A 16,386-nucleotide genomic window follows, 5' to 3' on the forward strand; every position below is an offset into this window, starting at 1 on the left:
TTTAATGAATGAAAGAAATGTTATTTCTCAAGTGCCAGTTTTGCTAATTTTCCTTGAATTTAAAACTGAGAGTACATTGCCATGTTATTTAAGACCACATTATGTCAAAAAATCAAGGAAGAGAAAGTTAAGTGGTCAGAGTGTACGTGTGATGCTTGATTCCTTTAAAGAGGAATTGGAATTTGGAAGCTTTGTGTTTTCATGGTCCTTTTACACAAATCCAAAGTGTGCAGCCTAGCCGTCAGGAGCCCCTTCCCCAGAATAATAGAAGGGTTTGATTGCTTCCTGAGGACCATTTGTGACCAGAGGCCACCACTAGCCCTGGCACAGCTGGTAAAACAGAGCTGTCAGGAGTGAGGCACACCTCTGATTTGATCTGTGCTCCCTTTTCCAGATGTGAACGAATGCGAGCTGCTCAGTGGGGTGTGTGGTGAAGCCTTCTGTGAAAACGTGGAAGGGTCTTTCCTATGTGTGTGTGCTGATGAGAACCAGGAATATAGCCCCATGACCGGGCAGTGCCGCTCCCGGGCCTCAGAAGGTAAGTCACAGTGGCTCCTCTTGGGGACTTGTACCTACACAGGTTTGGGCCAGACACTCTGGGAGTGAGGTAAAAAATAACCGAATGTTCTGGCACACTGCTGTCGCTGGAAGCTTCCATGCTTTCTCCAAGCCTGCCATATCAGTGAATTAGGATGTGGTCAGTGATGACTTTTTGAGCTAGATGGCCTCTCTTGTGCTTTCCAACCCAGAGACGCCATGTGTAGGGTGAAGGATCCAAAACGATGAGAACATTCACTGGGAATTGCTTAAAACTCAGAGCCATCAACTCAGGGTTTAATATGGATTCATCTCGTTAGGTTGCATAATCTTTCTTTCTTGGCCCTCAGAGAAACGTGTCTTGACACTTCTCTAAATTAAAAGCAACATATAGGCCTCGTAGGATCTACAAAGACTTCCACTTGGAATACTTAAGGTGTTTTTTTCAGAAATTGGCCCAGAGAGTGGCTGTGTTTGCATTTGCTTAAAATTTGATTTAGTCTGTGTCATCAGGGCATGAATTGAAATGGAGAGCTGATGGTTTTCCAGATAAATTAATCAACTTCCAGATCACTCTCTTAGCTTGTGCCATGTAGCTATAGCCTGGTTGTATTTTAAGGAAAGCAAAAGACCATATGATCATTTGAGAGCCAAATAAAATGAAACATTGGCCATTTGACTTTCTTGCTCAATCTCGGTTGATTTTATCCATGCTTCTAAGAGAGCTCTCCCTGCTTCTCAACAGGGTACACTTGTTGTATATGAAATAACCATCTTTGCAAGTCATAGGGAATGAAATTTAAAAACTGTCTTCACCTATACATGTTCTTCTTAATTACTTGATATAGAAAGGGAGGGTGCAGAATTACAGAATTACATGAAAAAACAATACAGTGTGTAATTAAAAAACAGTGCCTATGAAGGGGAAGAAGTGAAGTATTACTGGAGGGAGTGGTTATTCCTCATTCCACTGACCACCATTGTGACACATGAGCCGTAGAGAAAAGGCTTTTCATCTTAGTTGTTCCTAAAATAGCAAAAACAAACACACAGTCAAAAACCTGGCTGGCCCATAATGTGATTGGTTAAGTAGCCATCTTTTTCTTATTTGTCTTTGGTTCCATAAAGGAGGACCTCACCCATAGTATTATGGTGAATGTATGGTATTTGACTTAAATATTACAGTATTGTACTATTATTATTATTATTATAGTATTATAGCATTTGACTAAAATAATTCACATCACCATATCATACACTCATTAAATGATTCCTATGAACAATAGGTAGTATAGATAAATGCATATAAGACAATGCTAAGTCACAAAATGGACGGTTCCATTGATTACAGTCTGTGGTGCGAGGGAAGAAGAGGACACATAAAAAAGATAATAATTCGAGGAGCACCTGGGTGGTTCAGCCAGTTAAGCATCAGACTACAGCTCAGGTCACGATCTCATGGTCTGTGAGTTCAAGGCCTGCATCGGGCTCTGTGCTGACAGCTCAGACCCTGGAGCCTGCTTCAGATTCTGTGTCTCTCTCTCTCTCTGTCTGCCCTTCCCCGCTCTTACTCTATCTCTCTTGCTCTCAAAAATAAATAAAACCTAAAACTTTTTTTTAAAGATAATCATTGGAATTAATGGAAATTTTAGTCTTTTCCTTCATTTTCCAAACTTCTTGTAATACTTAAATAGGAATGACCATGGTGGTCTGCTGTTTTCCAGCTGTGTAAGCTTGGGCATATCATTCCACATTTATGAGTTTTGGTTTTCTCACTCCAAACCCTTTTGTGAGGGTTTTATTTACCTCACAAAATTATATGATTTTTTAAAAAAATCCTATATGTAAAAGGCCTTGGTTAATGGCAAAGTACTATATGAAGTATTAAAATTATAAGCTATAATCCAACTACTTAAGTGATATCTCTTTCTCATCCTTTTATGATCTGTTCTGAAATGGTAGACTTTTTAACTATTTTTTTCCTAGATAGGTATTTTTTTGCTGGAATGTTTTAGCAACATCAAGGAGTGGTTCATTCACTTCACATAGATTGAGTTTAGGTAAATGTCTGGGATCCTAAAGTTTGTTCTTTTCTTTTTTTGGAGATTAATAGTACCTTACTAAGATCGTGAGCCCATCTGAACCATATTTGGTGAACTGGTGTAGTTCATTATAAACGGCTTCTTAGGGGAGCCTGGATGGTTCAGTTGGTTGAGCATGATTTTGGCTTAGGTCATGATCTCACAGTTTATGGGCTCGAGGCCTGCGTCAGGCTCTGCGCTGATAGTGTGGGGCCTCCTTTGGATTCTCTCTCTCTCCCTCTCTCTCTACCTTCTTTCTCTCTCTCTCAGAATATGTAAAGAAACTTGAAAAAAAAATGTTTAAACTGCTGCTTAAAATTTTATAGTGATTCGTTTTGTAAGCCTTGTTCCTCATCTCCTATTTTTAAGCTTTTCTGTAATAAAGTCCCTAACATTTGCTTTGTCTTTTTTCCTCCCTTAGTGTCCTTGCTCTCTCACTGACTGACTGACTCTTTCTGGAAAATTCTTTCAGTCAGAGTTCACTAAGTACTGTCCTGCATTTTGAAAGAACTTCTTTTTGAATACTCAGCTCCATAAATCTGCCAATAGATACATAGTTTCTCCTTCCTCTTTGTATCTAATCTTTTCATTTATGGTTTCTTACATATTTTCCCTGGCTTCTGCTAAATACTGTACATAGCCAGTTGTTTTTATTGGTCCATGTCAGTATAATCTGACTAATTTATATTGTTCCTGGCAGCTCTGACTACCATACCTCAATTTGCATAGTTCTTGGCAAACTTCAACTGATTATATGCAGTCTTAAGATTGTCTGTAATGACATCTTCTTCATCTGAGCGATTCTCTCTCAGGGTCCTGAGAGGCAGACCAGCTATAAACTGCAGGAACATACTTCTCAGCCCAACTTCATCAGTGCCAATAATTGACCTGCTGTTTGAAAAGGCGATTGAAGCCAGGAATCCTGAAAACAATAATATAGTTTCTAAATATTTAAATTTTAACTTAAAGCATATAAAGGTACATTCATTTGCCAACTGTTGAAGGTGGGCCAAGGCCTTGTTTTGAGTAGAAGTCCTCTCTTAAGAGCCCTGCATGTCTTGTTTTGCATAAACTACATTAGGCATGATCTCCACCACCTACTTTAAAGGGAGGAAGAATTTAAAGGCCTTTGCCAGGTACGTGAGTATAAAATTGCTCTAGATTTTTATCATTTTGCTAAATTTTTGTACAGTTGTCTTTTTAATGTTTCTTTTTGAGACACAGAGCATGAGTAGGGGAGGGGGAAGAGAGAGGGAGACACAGAATCTGAAGTAGCTGCAGGCTCTGAGCTGTCAGCACAGAGCCTGACGTGGGGCTCAGACTCACAAACCGGAAGATCATGACCTGAGCCGAAGTCGGACGCTTAACCACTGAGCCACTCAGGCGCCCCTACGGTGGTCTTATCCACACCTAATTTGATAGCATTCCATTGACTGAATCAACTTTAGTCTTACTAAACCTTTAACTTGTTCTGTAAACAACTCTTCTCAATTCATACCTTCTTGGTGTATATGCTGTTTATGTAATTACAATAATTAATACACTGGCACAGAATGTTTGAGAATAACACAGCTGAGTCTCGGTCATCATACTGCTCAGCATGTGAGAGTGGGAGCATTCCACCTGCTGTGGGCACAGGCCAGTGTGCTTTTTGAGGGCAGGAGAACATGGGTTAGCACAACACGTTGGTTAAATGGAGGCCAATTAAAAGAGTCTATATCCTATTCCAATCAAAGGATCTGCCTTTGCACAGAACGAAACTTCTTATACCAAATTTAAAGAGTTTTTAAACAAAGATTCAGATTCATTTCACTGTATACATGGTAGATCAACAGCTCCGATCTCATCCTTCTTGAAAAGTAATTTGGAAAGGGAAGATGAATTTGCAAGATAGGTTGTCACACTCTTACTAAGCTGTAAAATTTCCCCAGGACAGAAGGTATGCCACCAGTGAGCAGTAGCATAGTCCACGGTGGTATCGTACTGAGGACAGACCTGGAGCCAAGGCGGGGGGATGTCAGGAAGGCAGCTTTCAGATCAGTGTGCAGAATTTTCCAATAGTTAGGGATAGGTAATGGCCATGAAGTTACGGATGTTTCCCTGAAGGTATCCCTGAACAGGTGGGGTACCCGCTGGCAGAAGGACACCCACTTCCCAGCAAGAAATTGTACCAGGTGGCCTTTAAAGTACCTTTGATTAATGTCCTTTGATTTTTGTTTCTAAACTACTACTTGGCTCCCACCTAATATTTTTTAGATCAGTCTAATGGTTTTCACTGCCTGGGCCTTTGGCCACTGATTTACATTGCCATCCATTGCCTGAAGGCACCTGCAATAGAAAGAACTAAAAACTGGCTGTGCCACTCATCACATGGAAGAGGGTATGGATATGAAATATAGCCTGATGCTTTTATTTCCTCAGTGCCTGTGATAATTGCTCCATAAAACTTTATGTCCTCAGGCATTCTAAACGAAGCAGTAAATATGTGGTCTTGGCAATTGCAGCCTTCAAGCCTTACCCACAAAATGCTGCTCTCTGTCTCAATTGGTGCACAGTGGAGACTGCGAACGGAGTTTAACCGAGTTTATTTTTAAAACAGAAGGTATAAGGAAAAGAACACAAAAAGATACATGGTATCATCGAGGCAGGTGTTCCTCACTTGAAGAAAAACAAACGAGATCAGAAATTATACAACATAAACTGGCGTGATTATTTGCATCATAAAAGAATTGTTCTTTATGCAGTTTATTGCAGCATTTTCTTAAATGTTCATTTTTCTCGAATGTATTTGAGAGTTTATTCTCACATCACACGGTAGGGTCTAGGCTTCTACAGCTAGGAAGCACTTCCATGGTTTTCTAGCCCAGCTCCTGTATTTACCTGTCAGGAAGCCAAGGCCCAAGCAGCAGCTCTAAATGTCCTCCTTAGGGAAGGTCCCACAGCTAATGTTATGTGGGAACCCAACCCCGGGATCTTTTCCACTTTGCCATTCCACTTTTGAAGGCCAAGGACGCCATGACTCCAGCCTCTAAAAATTGGCTTCCTGGGGCACCTGGGTGGCTCAGTCGCTCCGGCTCTTGATTTTGGCTCAGGTCATGATCTAACGGTTCATGGGATCGGGCCCTGTGTTGGGTTCTGCATCAGGTGTACAGAGACTGCTTGAGATTCTCATTCCCCTTCTCTCGCTCTCCCCCTCCCCTGCTCAGGCTCTTTCCATCTCTCTCTCAAAATAAATAAATAAACATTTTTTAATTGGCTTCCTTCTTTAAAAAAAATAATGCATGTTATTTTATTTAAAACAATGCGTATTCTTCTCAGAAAATTGGCAAATACAAAAATGTATCAAAAACGAAAATTCCCCGCAGTGGCACCACTAATCTCTGTCACCATGGTGGCCTCCAGATTCTTTGATGGGGACATCTAGGCTCCACCTACCTCCACAAAACTGTCCCTCGTTTGATCCAAGGGCCCTCAGGCTCGTCTACGTGAAGCATCTTTCCCTTGGGTCAGCAGAGAGTGCCTACATGCTGAATGAAGCCCTTCATCTCACTGCTCAGTCCTTCTCATGAAACACCTGACAGTGTTTTCCCATCTTCCCTCCCCCGGCGTTCCCTTTGATTGATTTCGGACATTCTCTTCCCCCATCCTCCTCCCTTTTGGTCTGGTCTTGTTCGTTCTTGTTTTCAGACTCTTTTTCCGCTGCCCATTCCTTAAATAATAGTGTCCCGGGGAGTTGCATGTTTAGGGCTCTTTTTACTCTCTATCCTTCTCTTTGGGATATTTAATCCTCTTCTGAGTCAGCTCTTACTTACATGATACAGACTGCCAAGTTATATCTTCTGCCTCCACCTCTGTCCTTAGAGCCAAACTTCTATTTCCAGCTGCCTATTTTTGGGTCTTTCTTCCAGGATGTCTTGTCAGTGTATCTGCCTGAAATTATCCCAAAACCAAATTCATTACCATCCCTTCTCTAACCTGTGTTCACTCATTAATTGCCAAACATCTGTACCAGAAGTCCTGACATCATACCTTCATTTTTCTCCCCATTCATCCAAGCCTCCAGAACATTCTGTCACTTCTACCTGAACAGTCTTCTTTAGAGCTCTCCCTGCTCCTGTGTTACCACTGCCCTGAGCCAGTCCTTCAACATTTCTTACCTGGACCGTGGCAGTAGCTTCCTTCCAGCCTCTTCCATTGATTCCTGTTCCTTGCTGTTGCCACAGTTGATGTTTTCAAAACATGAGTCTGGTTTTACTTTTATTTTTCAGGATTTTATTTAAATTCCAGTTCATTAACACTCAGTGCAACACCTAGTGTCAGGTGTAGAATTTAGTGATTCATCACCCACATATAACACTCAGTGCTCATCACAAGTTTCAGCTGCTTACTGCTGCTTACACCATGAAGTCCAAAGCCATTGGCATGGTGGTAGGACCCTTAATATTCTGCCTTATTCATCTTTGCATCCCCTGTAACCTGGCTCACTGCCTCGCCTGTGCCAGACACTCAGTAACTCGTGAATCAAATTGCCTCTCGACTTTTGAGAATGTATCCCTTCTGTATTTCACTGTCTCATTCCCACCTAGTCCTGTAGAATTAAAGTAATGATTCATTTTATCGGAGATAGAATGGGGGCCACACTTGAATGAGGAATTATCTCTTTATACTTGTATACTTGTAATGGGGGTGGTTCCTTCATATGCTTTGGTTAAATACCAAGTAGAACAGAAGAATAAAAGGGTTTCCCTGTTGTCAAGGGACACATGTAAATCATCCTCATGATTCTGACAATTGAACTCAAAGAGCATTCTTGTTCTCGTCTTAGAGAGGTCCTCTACAGGTTTTTATGTAGGTACACACTTTTTTAAAGGCAGGAAACCACATATAATATCATTCAACTGTTACATTTGGCCTTACATTTAATGTGTTTAGTTAACCTGTAAAATAAATTAACATTGAGAGAGTTTTTTGAAAATAATTTCTGATTAGAAAAAAAGACCTTCTATAGGAAAAAAAAAAAAGACAGCCACAGTACTGAAAAGGCAAACATTGTAAAATGCCATAAAACTCCTGAGGTCTTACTGTGTATTTGTAATGGATCTATACTATAAATGTAGGTAAGGCTAAGGAAAACATGCTCGTTTGTTGGGGGGGGTGGGGTGGGGCAGGTAAAAAGTTGGATCAGGTTTCTTCCCACATTCGGAGAGCATAGAAGAATTTGCTAATTACCAAACCGTGGTTTTACTTTCATGAAAGTTTTTACTTGCTATTATGGTATGTAAAATAATATCTGAGTTTTTAAGGAGATGTCCGTGTTTGAGTGAACTGATGGCAATTGATCCCAATGGGACTCAAACTGGATGTGAGCTGTTTCATGTTCTTGAGACGACAGGAGACGCCCCCGCTGTTGCCCCAGAAATAATTTGGGGCCCTCGCATTTGCTATAAATATGGCCTGAAGAGGAGGGGGTTGTACATTTCCTTTTAAGCATTTCCCGATATTTTACGGTCATGTCAGTTATGACGTTTCTGTCCCAGTCATCTTTACGGGCCCTCGCGATGTACATGTGACAGCGTTTTGCCGCAAATCTTGCTGCTGTGACATCCTGTCTCTTCTCTGTCTCCACGGGCGCCACCTGCTCACACATCTCTGCATGTCACACCTGTTTTTCTTTCACCTCGGAACATCCTTCAGCTTTCAGGGGCCTCCTCTTTCGCCCATGTCTTGTCCTGATGTTCCCGGTGTCCAGTTGCTGTTCAGCCCACTCCTGTTGGCAGTGCTTGTTTTCTGAAATTCACCAACAGCTCTCTCCTGAATTCCACTTAAAACATACACACCTTTGGGGCATCTGGGTGACTCACTCTCTTAAAGCTCCTGACTCTTGATTTCGGCTCAGGTCATGGTCTCATGGTTCGTGGGGTTGAGTTTCACTTCGGGCTGTGTGCTGACAGTGCAGAGCCTACTTGGGATTCTCTCTCTCCCTTCTTCTCTGCCTCTCCCCCGCTCACACTTGTTCTCACACTCCTTCTCGTGTTCTTCTTCCTCTCAAATGAACTTACACACACACACGCTTCTCATCTTTCAAGTCTTTGAGAAAACTAGGAAAAAGGAAAATATATGAATTTCCAAGTTCTCTTTTATTCCTTCTCAGAATATTACCCTAGAAATTCTTTTCTCATAAAAGACATGAGTTGAGGGGCCTGGGTGGTACAGTCGGTTAAGTGTCTGATTTTGGCTCAGGTACTGGCCTCTGGACTCATAGCTCAGAGCTTGGAGCCTGTGTAGAATTCTGATTCTCCCTTGGGCTCCCTCTCTCTCACTCTCTCTCTCTCTCTTCTCCCCTGCTCGTGCTCTTTCTCTCTCTCTCTCAAAATTAATATTTAAAAAATAATAAAAATAAATTTAAAAACATAAGTTGGTTTAAAACATTAGTGCCTATGGTGATTTTAAAATAAAGGCAATAAAGCTTCGTGAATGATTGTGTTGAAAGTAATTTACTGAACATTATCATGGTTAGAGTTTTATAAATTGATGCCTTTTTTCAGGACTCTGGCAGGTGTTGTTATTTGGAGGCATTGTTTGCTTACAGGTGTTTGTTATGTTACCCTTTGGTCATTGTCTTAATGTCCCAGAAAGGTGTGAAGATTAGCTCATAAAGGCCTTGAGAATACATTGCACATGGAAACTGAAAGCAAAGACAAGGGCTCATTTAGAATGTTCGTGTCTACTTTAATTAGAAAAATGTTCCAGATTTCCTCAACCTAACAGCAAGCCTAAGATGAGACCAAAGAAGGAAACCAACCTAGAAGTGAACACATCCTCTTCTTAGGAATCAAGAGATATGTTTCTAGAAAGTGCTCTTCATAAGTGGAACCGTATGACTCAGCCCCTGACTTTCTGTTCAGAGCAAGAGGCTGTACCGTATGTGACCTTGTAGCTAAACTCTACACCAGCAAGGATTATCTGCTATCTCCTCCCCATTTGTCTCAAAGAAATGAAAAAATAAATTTAAAAAACTCATGCTAGTTGAGATTCTAAGAAGCTGAGCCCATAGAAGAGATTTGGGGAAGCAACAGGCATGAGACATTGGACCCAACCTAAATTGTCTCTGCTGGGAAGGAAAGATCTTTGTAAACTGCACATACTGTTTCATGGAGTTACTCTGTGGATCACAAGAAAGGGCCTCTCAAAATTGATACAGAAACATGTATAAAACTTCCAGAAACTCATTTCTTATCACCATCCATACCCTAGGATTAGACTATGCAAATTGTTGTTTATACATAGATGTTATGCCAACCTCCTAATAAAATTGAAAAATCAAATCCAAAGATACCAGAGGAGAGGTAATATATTTCTTAGAAGTCCATGGCATTAGTATGTAGTATGGCTAATCATTTTCTTCATAAAATCTTTAAGAGAAATAAAATTTATTGTTTTTAATGCCTGGCACTTTAATATCCATTGATTAGATCTCTTAAAATTACTTTGCAATGGAACCATTCTTCCCATGGCAGCAAGTGACCTGAACTCATATAGAGATTCCTTAAGGAAAACACCTTGCATTGTGTTTACTGATGAGTTTCCCCCCCGGTGGAAAAATGCTCTAGGAAGTTAAGTATTTAAAGGTTAGAAAGATAGGGAAATTGCTACTTTTTTATGGAACGACCTTTGTGGACTGGTTTTTCGAAAAGAATTTGCATCTCTTTCCAAACACGGATGAGGGCCTGACTAACCCCCAATTTCAGCTGTATAAACATTGAGCGTTCAAACTGCTTGGAGAAAAAACAAACCTTGTAACAACCAATGTCAAACCTGAATAATAGAATGATATTACTGGTTGTCTCCCTTATGCAAAAACTTGTGAGTTTCCTTCCAAAAAAAAAAAAAAGGAAAGCAACGATAATTTTTTTTCTTAGTTTCTGTACTATGAGTATAACAAACATTGTAGAAAACAGGCCACGTGTATATATCTATATTATATATAGGTATATGTATAGATAATGAAAGTTTTTGACTTTTACAGAAGCCTCTGGTGTCTGATTACCAAGGAATATAGCATTTTTCATGATGCTCTACTGTATAATATTCCATCTTGTAAGAAATCCCATGACATACTTACAACTTCTAACACAAAAAGAAAACAGTTATTCAGCCCTGTCTTAGCACAGACTATAAATTTGATTGACAAGCCACTTGCATTGCCGATTTGATTTGTATTTCTAAATGTATACATTAAGAGCTGTACTTTTAGGTTAGCTGAATAAAATGAGCAAAATTATTAGTAATGGGCTGTCAATTAATTTAAAAGTGTTGGGGGAAAGATTATAAATTTTTCTGCAGGGCTCGTGGTTGATTTTAATAATAACTTTAAATGCCCTTACTTTTCCCAAATAATTCTGTTCATAAGAGCTTGGAGCCCTCCCTAAAGAGAAGGACGTGGTGGTTGTCTGCTCTGTCCATGTGGGCACAACACATTTCTGTCTTCTGCACACTTGAAAGCTAGAAGAGATGAGGGCTGTGGCAGGTTTTATCTGATTTCACATCCAAGGAAGTGATCTAAAATCACTTCATAATCTGTTGTAGAAATTGACAATTCTGCTTTTTCTAGGACGTATATTCAAGGTTGGAATTTGTCATCAGCTATTAACACTAACTTAGAATCCAGACTGAGTTATGTCAAAGATAGAATGATCTAACAGTTAGTCAGAATCAAGTTGAAAGGGATCTTGTACATTTTCATTGATGTTCTGTATTTTGAGAGTAATGTACACACCAGAGTTTTGTTTGCCATTTTGCTTGTTTTCCCTGCCTTAGGAGGAAAGAAAGGGTACTAGCTCTTCTGATAGAATTGTATGAATTTCTATTTTAAGGACACTTTTCCTAAGTGGCATATTAATCTACTCTTCACAGTCAACCTGACCCTGCCAAAATAAATATATAGGAAACTATTGTGTAAATAACTCATTAAACTTTCCTAATTAATTACACAATACTGCAAAACAAAGGTAGGTGTTGACATTCAGGTCTTATCACTGGTAAATGTTCTCCTTTTTTCTTGTAGTTTCTTCATTGGAATTAATCTAAGTTAATTGTCATGGTAGTAGTCAACTTTTTATTTGAGATAGCATAAAATAGAATCTATTAATAAGTCCTAACTGGATTGTAAGCAGTAATTGAACTCTATATGTATAGTTGAGAAGCGATTAGACCACTTTACAAGCCTAGTCTCAAAATATTAATCTTTTTTTAAGTCTTATTGATTTAGTTTGAGAGAGAGGGTGAGGGAGGGGCACAGAGAGGGAGGGAGAGAGAATCCCAAGCAGACTCCACACTGTCAGCACACAACCAGATGCGGGCTCGAACCCACGAACTGTGAGATTATGACCTGAAATTATGACTCCGAAATCAAGAGTCAGACCTAACCAATGGAGCCACCCAGGCACCCCCAAAATATTAAGCACTTTTTAAAAGCACAATAAAAGCACTATAAGTCTAATGGGATTGAATCATATCTAGTCTTATCTGAAAGTAGGTGAATTTTGTTCGCTTTGTTTGTATTCTCTCATATCACTTTGTCTCTTATCACAGAGGGTTAAACCGAGTCTGTTGGAAAATATATTACTCTAGAACACACATGAGCCAGGACTAGAACTGAGCCTTGAAATTCTACCTCAGGGTTTAGCTGGCACTTATTATTTCATTCAAAGTCCTACATTTGCAGCAATTTAAGTAGACTTTCAGTTACAAAATGTTATTTTATACACTTTGGGTTATTGCGTTGTTTTCCTGGTTATTGTATGCTGCCTTGTACTATTCAGAAGACATTGGAACATTATTGATTCAAATGGCCACCTAAGAGTTAAATATTTTTGTGTGGCCCTCACATCTCTGGTCAAATGTTGGGGAAAATTGTCATTGATTTAAGTAGGTGTTATGGCTCACATAGCACGGCCCTGTTTGCCAAGAAAGCAGATATGGAAACTCATCTCACGGCCAAATTTACAAGAGTATAGCAATTGGTTTAATGTAAAATGATTTTGACAGATTTACACTCTTGGGGTGTGTTAGAAATCCATCAAAATTCAGGATCCCAGTGCATTTTTATCTTGAGGTGAAAGGACCCACCCCTGAAGCAGAAGGCTGTTCTGAGTAAATGAAATGCTGCTGACACATCCCGTCCGTCTTTTCACCATTGTGTGTTCTGCCCTGTTGTGATACAGATCTGATGTGTCCCAGAGGCCCCCTTTTCACTCTCTCCACTCTATTTAGACTTAGATGAAGATCAGCCCAAAGAAGAAAAGAAAGAATGCTACTATAACCTAAACGATGCCAGTCTCTGTGATAATGTGCTGGCCCCCAACGTCACCAAACAGGAGTGCTGCTGTACCTCTGGTGCCGGCTGGGGAGACAACTGTGAGATCTTCCCTTGCCCCGTTGTGGGGACCGGTAAGGACCAGCAGAGCAGCGTGTTCACACTTGGGTTGGGCCCTGTGGTGTCCAGGGCCTCGGAAAGTTCTCGTTTTGCTTGCTGCATTGACATCTTGAACTGATGACACTAACTGGGACCTGCTATGGTGGAACCGAGATGAGATTACCCTGCAGTGCCTTTCATTCAGAGCCGAAACCATCCCCTTCATCCCACTTCAAAATGAATTCTTAACCATAATGTCAGTCCATCACAGAATACACTGTTACAGTAAGGTTCCCCATGATATTTTGGCAGAAAGGCAGTTCAGTTTTATTCCATTTTTAGGTTAAAACCCGTCTTTTCTTGGCTAAAACTGATCCCTTGTTATCCATGGCTAGAGCTTGCATATTGAGGCTAAGATCTTGCCTGATTGGAATCTTAGTGTTCAACCTTTAAAATGCTAGAAACCACAGTAATGGAAGAGTAAGTCATAGCATCAGTCAAAACGTGGGTAAACGAGAAGTGCATGAACTAGGAGGGTTTTTTTTTTTAATTACAAGTAAAAACTTATAAAGTCATTAGACTTATTTGTACCTAATCCATAATTTTGGAGATTATACTGAATTTATTTGTCCAGAGTAGATGACAAAAGTTACCTTAAAGTTAATGGAATCTGAGAAAGAAAAACTGAACTTAAAAATTAAAGACCCACATTAATGGAGAACATTTATTTTTTTTCTTTTTTATAACTTTTTTTTTTGGTCTCTCTTGAAATCAGCTGAATTCACTGAAATGTGTCCTAGAGGGAAAGGCTTTGTCCCCACTGGAGAATCCTCTTCTGACACTGGCGATGAGAACTATAAAGGTCAGCATCAAACAGAAATTAATTTGCAACACGTGTGCATATGACCATTCTGGTGAAGGCATGGCTTGGGTTCCACATGATTAGAAAGCCTTTAATTCTTCTAGGGGAAGGCGCCTGTCAGCTCTGGGCAGCCTTCTGTCTTGGGAGTTAGGATCCTTAAGACCACGTGGCCTTGGGGTGTCATGTGACCCTCCTGAGTTTCCGTCTCTTTATCTCAGAGATAGGAATGATGTCTCAAAGGTTATTGTGAGGCTTAAGTGAGATAATATGCTAAAAATACTTAAAGCTCTATCTAGGAGGTGCCTGGTAAATTTTAAAAAATGTATGCTTTTATTCCAGAGCTTTATTATAAGTAATACAAGCTAAGACCATACAATTTTGACCATCCTTAAGTTGGTCTTTGTGGTCATCAACAAAGCTAAGGTTCTTGACTTTTTTAGAGCTCATCCTATTGTTGCTAAGATGTTTTGACTAATGGCTACAGATTCATCATAAGGAATGGAAAAGAAGAAAACTAAAGTAAATATGTTTTATTTATTTAATGCCAGTAATCCATAATTCTGAAATAAATGCACAGACTCTCTATTTTGGCAAAATTTAATCCTCATAATATATGAGTATTTCCTTGTTAGCCACTCACTTTTGACATTTCCGTGATAGAGATATTATGATCTCTTATATACACCGTGGGTTTTTTTTCTTCCCTTTATAGTTTAATATTGGAAACTGCTAAGTGGCTGGAAAACAGACTAAACATTTTTATTGTCCATCCGGTTTTGAGAACTACTGTTTTCATGATACTCAGTAGCTGGATAAGAAATTCCATATGTGCTTTTTAAGTAAATCTGTGATTCAGTCCAATTAAATAACAAAAAGCCTTGGTTTGTAATATGTGTTTAATGGTTTTCAAGTTCACAAATATCATACTTTGTTTTTGCAGGGATATAGTTAAATCTCACTTCATATTATGGAACAGAGCCCTGATTTTACCATAAAGTCCCCTCTCTTTCATATAAAAATAAGTTCCTCCTCACCCTGTCTTAGCAGTGCTGTAAATGGTTGGAATATTAGTTGCAGATCCAAACAGCTATGTATTATGGACTTGACTTTGCCATTTTCCAGCTGTGTAACTTTGAGTGATTCATCTATGAAGCCTGTGATTTTTTTTTTTTTATGACATGACATTTGCTCTAAAATGCTAGAACTGATGGTAATAATAATAGCATTGAAAGCAAGGGATAAACACTTTTTGAGAGTCTGTGGAATCTTCTACGTGGATTTTCTCATTTAATTGTTTCAGTCTTGTCAGGCAGATGTTCCTATTGTCCCCAGTTTACCACTGAGTGAACTGAGGTTTGCAGATGGTGAGCATTACAAGTTCTGTGGAGAAATAGGTCTGCTAGGACCCTCAGAACTTGTGCTCTTATTAGCTGGTCATTATCACCAAGACAGACTCCTCAGGTCCCATCAACCTCTTCCTGGCGGTTTTCTTCATCCCAGCTAGTTGATGGGCAAAAATATACATTTAGAGAAAGGCACCTCTTTTAAAAGGCTTATTCTTGAGAAAATACTGTTGTCTTCATTGTGAAATGCATAGACTCTTTCATCAAATAAGAGGTAGCGACTCAGAAATTGAATTTACAAAAAGATCTCCAATAATGTTTTGGACATTGTTCCCTAAATATCACAGATTCTGTTTCTTCTGTGAGTTAGGCTTAACTTTAAGAATTTTCTCCTGTTGTATCTGAAGATTCTTTGGACTATGAATATTATAACATCTAACTCAGTTGAAGCCTGATATTTGTTAGATTCTTCTTTTTAACTCAAAGACCAAAGCTCACTCTTCTCTTCCACCATTTTGCCCCCATAGATGCAGATGAATGCCTGCTCTTCGGGCAAGAAATCTGCAAAAATGGCTTCTGTCTGAACACTCAGCCTGGTTATGAATGCTACTGTAAGCAGGGGACATACTATGATCCCGTCAAATTGCAGTGCTTTGGTAAGTGTAAAGAGGATACAGGGTGCTCTGAAAATAGACGGAAAAAAATAAGTCATGCTGTATAGTTAAAACAATTGCTTTGCATCTAAGTGTTGAAAAGACTTGTAAATGATTTATGGATCATTTTTCTGAGCAAGAATTTAAGAAAATAAAATAAGTCTCCATACTACTTTTTGAACAGATTTCAAGCAAAGAGTTAATATTCAATGTGGAATTATAATTCAGGTCACTGGTTTAACTGAAGTGTTCTTTTGGTCTGGGGAGCCTCCTGTTTCATCACTCATACCATGCGAGTGAAAGTCATTTTTAAATACTGACCCAGACTTTAAGGCTTAAGCAAAAAACCATATACACTAGGCAGAAAAACATAGCAAAAGGAAATAATTTTAAAACTATCATAAAGAGGCATTTTATCTTAAATTTCTAAGCATATCCTGTTCCCAAATGTTTTCTTTTTCTCTTTAATGTCAGCAGCAGCAGGAAAACATTATTT

The 16,386-nt window shown here is 39.4% G+C and overlaps 1 protein-coding gene across 8 annotated transcripts in view; it reads left to right on the forward strand.

Annotated features, from left to right (window-relative positions):
- Positions 1-16,386, forward strand: part of LTBP1 (latent transforming growth factor beta binding protein 1) — a 399,760-nt gene that overhangs the window by 355,911 nt on the left and 27,463 nt on the right. For all 8 annotated transcript variants that reach the window (XM_039250305.1, XM_039250307.1, XM_039250308.1 and 5 more), the window contains 4 exons: positions 395-538; positions 12,891-13,067; positions 13,808-13,894; positions 15,765-15,893. In XM_039250305.1, coding sequence (XP_039106236.1) covers positions 395-538; positions 12,891-13,067; positions 13,808-13,894; positions 15,765-15,893 — 537 coding nt within the window. The remainder of the gene's footprint in view (positions 1-394; positions 539-12,890; positions 13,068-13,807; positions 13,895-15,764; positions 15,894-16,386) is intronic.

Source organism: Hyaena hyaena, unplaced genomic scaffold (assembly GCF_003009895.1).
Source record: "Hyaena hyaena isolate Hyena2069 unplaced genomic scaffold, ASM300989v1 scaffold_362, whole genome shotgun sequence".
NCBI lineage: Eukaryota > Metazoa > Chordata > Mammalia > Carnivora > Hyaenidae > Hyaena > Hyaena hyaena.